This window comes from Palaemon carinicauda, chromosome 28 (genome assembly GCF_036898095.1).
Source record: "Palaemon carinicauda isolate YSFRI2023 chromosome 28, ASM3689809v2, whole genome shotgun sequence".
Classification (NCBI taxonomy): domain Eukaryota; kingdom Metazoa; phylum Arthropoda; class Malacostraca; order Decapoda; family Palaemonidae; genus Palaemon; species Palaemon carinicauda.
Window position 1 is genome coordinate 1476634 of NC_090752.1, and position 7915 is coordinate 1484548.

At 31.9% G+C, this 7915-nt stretch overlaps 1 protein-coding gene across 1 annotated transcript in view; it reads right to left on the bottom strand.

Moving 5' to 3' along the window:
• Nucleotides 1-7518, bottom strand: part of LOC137621370 (C4b-binding protein alpha chain-like) — a 23673-nt gene extending 16155 nt beyond the window's left edge. Inside the window, exons 1-3 of the mRNA XM_068351668.1 lie at nucleotides 7335-7518; nucleotides 2679-2795; nucleotides 1764-1863 (exon numbers count right to left, since the gene is read on the bottom strand). Of these exons, the coding sequence (XP_068207769.1) occupies nucleotides 1764-1863; nucleotides 2679-2774 (196 nt within the window). The 5' untranslated portion in view covers nucleotides 2775-2795; nucleotides 7335-7518. The remainder of the gene's footprint in view (nucleotides 1-1763; nucleotides 1864-2678; nucleotides 2796-7334) is intronic.
• Between the last annotated feature and the right edge of the window lie 397 nt (nucleotides 7519-7915).

A 7915-nucleotide genomic window follows, 5' to 3' on the forward strand; every position in this document is an offset into this window, starting at 1 on the left:
CCCCATTGCGAGTCAGTGCGAATGTGCCTCATTAAAAAAATTGACTATAGAGGGGCACTCAGTAGAGCGCTGACCTCCGCCGCGGCAGCTTATTTCTCTACTTTTCGCTCGACCTTGACCTTGACATTTGACCTGAACATGTATTAATTGTTTGAAGTCTCACACAGATGTCCAAACTTGTGACTGATTACGTGAATTGGACATTTTGTTTGACCGTGACCTTGACCTTTGACCGTGATCTTCCAAAATTTGAAAATTTCCAGCTATTTACATAACAGTTAATCTCTGCAATTTCCATTACTCTACGATCAAAATTGTGACCAGGAAGCTGTTCACAAACAAACAAATACACAAACAAGAGGTAAAACATAACCTCCTCCCAACTTCGTTGGCGGAGGTAATAAGTATATTGCGTAACTGGCAACCCCAGCCCTAGTACTGCTCTCCTATAATGCAAAACTCCACCAGTTTCATAATTATGCTTTCAGTGCTAAGTCCTTGTAGGAGGTCTCGTAAACAAGTAAACACTTCAGTTTCAAAACGTAAATCTTTAGTTTAGCAAAGCACTCGTCATGGACATATTTTTACCTTAAGAAAATATAATGGAATAATCTGAGATCTCAGACTTCCTCTATTGAAGATTGACAACATTTTCCTCAAGTCTACGGACCAAGCCTACCCTGTTTCACTTGTTGATCGTGAATGAATCTACGGTATAATAATGATAACAGTGTCACTACCTTGATCTGGATCATCTCCAAATTTTAATGTTTTCATGAAGAGTATAATACCTATCAGTTGTTAAAATTGCGTGAAAATCGGGTAAGGAATTTTCACGTAATCTTGTTACCAGAAAAGCACAATATCTGTACAGGTTTAATTGATTGATTTGAGGGTTTCTGGCATCCTGACATCTAAGGTCATTGACACCAATATCATTTAATATAAATAAAAACTAAAAGAATATTCAATTAAAACCATAAAGACGAAAATGTCATTTTAAAAGTTAGATAGCTTTCAGAAGACCTGCTTCTAAAGTAAAGCTAAAAATACTGCTAGCATGGTAGGACACATCATGTCCAAGAATCTTGGCAAGGAAGAAAGAATAAAAGAATATTCAATTAAAACCATAAAGGCGAAAAATTTTATTTTAAAAGTTAGATAGCCTCCAGAAGACCTGCTTCTAAAGTAAAGCTAAAAATACTGCTAGCATGGTAGGACACATCATGTCCAAGAATCTTGGCAAGGATGAACCTGCCATCCTCACCTCGAGCCTCAAACAGATATCTATTTCTTTCTGTGCTATAAGTGGGGCATTCGGTCAACAAATGCATTTACTGTCAAGGGTATCAAACAGCCGTGTAGTGAAAATCAAGCTAGACGCTTTGACGTAATCTTGCTAAAGGTAGAACACATCATGTCCAAGAATCTTGGCAAGGATGAACCTGCCATCCTCACCTCGAGAATCAAACAGATATCTATTTCTTTCTGTGTTTTAAGGGGAGCAATCGGTCAAAAAATACCTTACTGTGTAGTTAAAATCCAGCTAGAAGTTTTGACGTAATCTTGCTAACAGTAGAACACATCATGTCCAAGAATCTTAGCAAAGATGAACCTGCCCATCCTCACCTGGAGCCTCAAACAGATCTATTTCTTTCTGTGCTATAAGTGGAGCATTCGGTCAACAAATCAAGCTAGAAGTTTTAACGTAATCTTGCTAAGAGTTAAATAAACAGATAAATGAATAAACGCAAGTTTCTTACCTTGTGCACAGAATAAATCAGTGACCAGCAAAGTAATGGGCTCCCAGTCCAAGGTTTCATTACAGGTAACGGTTGTCTCGTTACTTGCGTTTGGAAAGGTCTGTGGGAAGAAAGGTAGGTTATTCATTATATTCATTAATAGACATTTTTTGAAGATCATAAAATTCGTTGATAGACAATTTTCAATAGTCATAAATTTCAATGATAGACAATTTTCGAAAATCCTAAAATTCATTGATAGATAATTTTCAAAGGTCATAAAAATCATTGATAGACAATTTCCGAAGGTCATAAAATTCATTGATCTAAAAATTTTAGAAGACTATAAAATTCATTGATAGAGAATTTTCAAGATTACAAAATTCATTGATGGGCAATTTTCGAAGATAATAAAATTCACTGATAAACAATTCTCGAAAATCCTAAAATTCATTGATAGACAATTTTCTAATATCATAAAATTCATTGATAGAAAATTTCCGAAGATCAATTTTCGAAAATCCTAAAATTCATTGATGGACAATTTTCGAAGGTCATAAAATTCACAGATATACAATTTTCAAAAATCATGAATTATTCTACATTAAAATAGAAAAAAGTAAAAATATTCATGAATTTATTCACATCAATGTGTATTATTCCAAAAGAGAGAGAGAGAGAGAGAGAGAGAGAGAGAGAGAGAGAGAGAGAGAGAGAGGTCTAAATCAAACAGAAATTAGTTTTTATGTTGTATTTCTTTTAGGTAAAATTGTCTAAATTATTTAAATTTTGTAAAAAAAAAATCTATGATTTTATTCACGTCAGTATGTACTACTATTCCAAAGAGAGAGAGAGAGAGAGAGAGAGAGAGAGAGAGAGAGATAAATTAGGAGTTTTTATGTTGTATTTGCTTAGGTAAAACGATCCAATACTTACAGCTGGGATATAGAATCCATCATCGCAATAGTATGTCACAATTGCGCCAATTTCCTTATCATTTATCTCTGTCAAATTCATGTTGGACCCTGGCATAGGGGGGGTCACCGGTACAAGCTGTCAAATTGAGAAAAAATGTTCATATTTACAGCTGTCAAGATGAGGAAAAATGTTCATATTTACAGCTGTCAAAATGAGAAAAAATGTTCATATTTACAGCTATCAAAATGAGAAAAAAATGTTCATATTTACAGCTGTCAAAATGAGAAAAAAAATGTTCATATTTACAGCTGTCAAAATAAAAAAATATTCATATTTACAGCTGTCAAAATGAGAAAAATGTTTTCATATATACACCTGTCAAAATAAGAAAAAAATGTTCATATGTACAGCTGTCAAATTGAGAAAAAATGTTCATATTTACAGCAATCAAAATGAGAAAACTTTTTCATATTTACAGCTGTCAAAATGAGAAAAAACATTTTCATATTTACAGCTGTCAAAATGAGAGAAAAATGTTCATATTTACAGCTGTCAGAATGAGAGAAAAATGTTCATATTTACAGCTGTCAAAATGAGAAATTTTTTTTCATATATACACCTGTCAAAATGAGAAAAAAAATGTTCATATTTACAGCTGTCAAAATGAGAAAAAAAATGTTCATATTTACAGCTGTCAAAATAAAAAAAATATTCATATTTACAGCTGTCAAAATGAGAAAAATGTTTTCATATATACACCTGTCAAAATAAGAAAAAAATGTTCATATGTACAGCTGTCAAATTGAGAAAAAATGTTCATATTTACAGCAATCAAAATGAGAAAACTTTTTCATATTTACAGCTGTCAAAATGAGAAAAAAATGTTCATATTTACAGCTGTCAAAATGAGAGAAAAATGTTCATATTTACAGCTGTCAGAATGAGAGAAAAATGTTCATATTTACAGCTGTCAAAATGAGAAATTTTTTTTCATATATACACCTGTCAAAATAAGAAAAAAATGTTCATATGTACAGCTGTCAAATTAAGAAAAAATGTTCATATTTACAGCAATCAAAATGAGAAAACTTTTTCATATTTACAGCTGTCAAAATGAGAAAAACATTTTCATATATACAACTGTCAAAATGAGAGAAAAATGTTCATATTTACAGCTGTCAAAATGAGAGAAAAATGTTCATATTCACAGCTGTCAAAATGAGAGAAAAATGTTCATATTTACAGCTGTCAAAATGAGAAAAAAATTTTCATATTTACAGCTGTCAAAATGAGAAAAACTTTTCATATTTACAGCTGTCAAGATGTGAAAATATTTTTTCATATTTACAGCCGTCAAAATGAGAAAAAAATGTTCACATTTACAGCTGTCAAAATGAGAAAACAATGTTCATATTCACAGCTGTCAAAATGAGAAAAAAATGTTCATATTTACAGCTGTCAAGATGAGGAAAAATTTTCATATTTACAGCTGTCAAAATGAGAAAAAATTTTTCATATTTACAGCTGTCAAAATGAGAAAAAAATGTTCATATTTACAGCTGTCAAAATGAGAAAAAATGTTCATATTTACATCTGTCAAAATGAGAAAAAATGTTCATATTTACAGCTGTCAAAATGAGAAATAAAATGTTCATATTTACATTTGAACAAAACCCTCAGAAGGATATTAGGAGTTAAAGGGCAGGACAGGATTAGAAATGAAACTATAAGAGAGAATACTCGAGTGCCATATGTGGATGAGATCATGGTGAGGGGTAGATCGAGATAGTTTGGGCATGCTCTTCGCACTCCCCGAGAGAGATTAGTTCGCCAGACTTTCAACTGGGTTCCACAAGGCACTAGAAGAGTTGGAAGACACAGACCTACATGGCTGAGGACTATCAAGCGTGAAGTAGGAGATGATGAATGGAGAATTATTGATTTAAAAGATCAAGATAAGGACGACTGGTGAAATCTAACTGAGGCCCTTTGCGTTACTAGGCGTGGGAGGAGATGATGATGCTTATATATATATATATATATATATATGTAATATGTATATATATACATATATACATACATATATATATATTTATATATCGAAATATATATATATATATATATATGTATATATATATATACACATATATTTAGATATGTATATATATATATATATATATATTTAGATATGTATATATATATATATATATATACTGTGTATATATATATATAATATATATATATATATATATATATAGTGAGAGGGGGTGAGTGTGCATATCTATCTATATATCTAAACGTCATTTTTGACGGGTTGTGTAAACTAGTATTCATATATTTGACTCAAAGACATGTCAGTATTATTATTATTATTATTATTATTATTATTATTATTATTATTATTATTATTATTATCATTATTATTATTATTACCTATAATACAACCCTAGTTGGTAAAGTAGGATGTTATAAGCCCAAGCCCTCCAACAGGGAAAAATAACCCAGTGGTGAAAAGATTTTGTGGTGGGATGACACACACACACACACGCACGCACACACATACACACACTCTCTCTCTCTCTCTCTCTCTCTCTCTCTCTCTCTCTGGTGTTATTCACATTCTTCCTCTCCTATTACATTCTTTGACTACGTCCCCTTACTCTCTCTCTCTCTCTCTCTCTCTCTCTCTCTCTCTCTCTCTGGATTTGGAAATACCAAAGCAAATGAAAAAAATAAAAATTAATCCTCCACAAAATAAAGGAAATAAATAAACTACAAGAGATGTAATGAACAATTAAAATAAAACACTTTAAGAACAATAACAACATTAAAAAAGATCTTTTATAAACTATAAAAGAGACTCATCTCAGCCTATTTACAATTTAAGAACAATAACAACATTAAAAAAAGCTCTTTCATCTATAAACTATAAAAAGAGACTTATCTCAGCCTTTGTACAATTTAAGAACAATAACAACATTTAAACAGATCTTTCATGTACTATTAAAGAGACTCATCTCAGCCTATTCAACATAAGAACACTAGCAGCAAGTTTGACCTTTCGAAGGACTTCACAACAGTTAGTAATCTAAGATACAAATGAACTTTTGAACGACTTCACACCTCTTAGTAATCTAAGATACAAATGAACTTTTGAAGGACTTCACAACAGTTAGTAATCTAAGATACAAATGAACTTTTGAACGACTTCACACCTCTTAGTAATCTAAGATACAAATGAACTTTTGAAGGACTTCACACCTGTTAATAATCTAAGATACAAATGAACTTTTGAAGGACTTCACAACAGTTAGTAATCTGAGATACAAATGAACTTTTGAAGGACTTCACAACAGTTAGTAATCTAAGATACAAATGAACTTTTGAAGGACTTCACAACAGTTAGTAATCTAAGATACAAATGAACTTTTGAAGGACTTCGCACCTCTTAGTAATCTAAGATACAAATGAACTTTTGAAGGACTTCGCACCTCTTAGTAATCTAAGATACAAATGAACTTTTGAAGGACTTCGCACCTCTTAGTAATCTAAGATACAAATGAACTTTTGAAGCACTTCACACCAGTTAGTAATCTAAGATACAAATGAACTTTTGAAGGACTTCGCACCTCTTAGTAATCTAAGATACAAATGAACTTTTGAAGGACTTCGCACCTCTTAGTAATCTAAGATACAAATGAACTTTTGAAGGACTTCGCACCTCTTATACAAATGAACTTTTGAAGGACTTCGCACCTCTTAGTAATCTAAGATACAAATGAACTTTCGAAGGACTTCACACCTCTTAGCAATCTAAGATACAAATGAACTTTCGAACGACTTCACACCTCTTAGCAATCTAAGATACAAATGAACTTTCGAACGACTTCACACCTCTTAGCAATCTAAGATACAAATGAACTTTCGAACGACTTCACACCTCTTAGCAATCTAAGATACAAATGAACTTTCGAACGACTTCACACCTCTTAGCAATCTAAGATACAAATGAACTTTCGAACGACTTCACACCTCTTAGCAATCTAAGATACAAATGAACTTTCGAACGACTTCACACCTCTTAGCAATCTAAGATACAAATGAACTTTCGAACGACTTCACACCTCTTAGCAATCTAAGATACAAATGAACTTTCGAACGACTTCACACCAATTAGCAATCTAAGATACAAATGAACTTTCGAACGACTTCACACCAATTAGCAATCTAAGATACAAATGAACTTTCGAACGACTTCACACCAATTAGTAATCTAAGATACAAATGAACTTTCGAAGCACTTCACACCTATTAGTAATCTAAGATACAAATGAACTTTCGAAGCACTTCACACCAATTAGTAATCTAAGATACAAATGAACTTTTGAAGGACTTCACACCTATTAGTAATCTAAGATACAAATGAACTTTCGAAGGACTTCACACCTCTTAGTAATCTAGGATACAAATGAACTTTTGAACGACTTCACACCTATTAGTAATCTAAGATACAAATGAACTTTCGAAGCACTTCACACCTGTTAGTAATCTAAGATACAAATGAACTTTTGAAGGACTTCACACCTATTAGTAATCTAAGATACAAATGAACTTTTGAACGACTTCACACCTCTTAGCTATCTAAGATACAGAAAGATAAAGTAAAACTCTCACCTGGGACGCATTCTATGGTCCAGAGAAAGGGGAACCAGCCAATATACGTGCACTCTATTGTGGCGTTGCTGTGCGCCATCTTGTTTCCAGTCTTCATGAGGTAACCATCGAGGCATTGGATGTCGACGTTCAGACCGACTGTGTAGATGTTGCTGTTTACCCAGGTTGTTGTGGCATGCGTTATGTTGACTTCTTGTGTGCAGACTGGATGGAAAAACAATATATATTTATGTATGTATCTCTATATATGTATGTATGTATGCATGTATGTATATAGATACATATATGTTAACACACTATACATATATATATATATATATATAATATGCACAAATACATGTATAAATACATATAACTGTATAGAAAAATATATATACCAATATATATATATATATATATATACATATGCATACATATGCACATATCCATGTATATATACATATAACTGTATAGACATATATATACCAATATATATATATATATATATATATCTGTATGTATATATGTGTGTGTGTGTATTCATATATGTATATAAATACACACACACACACACACACATATATATATATATATATATATAC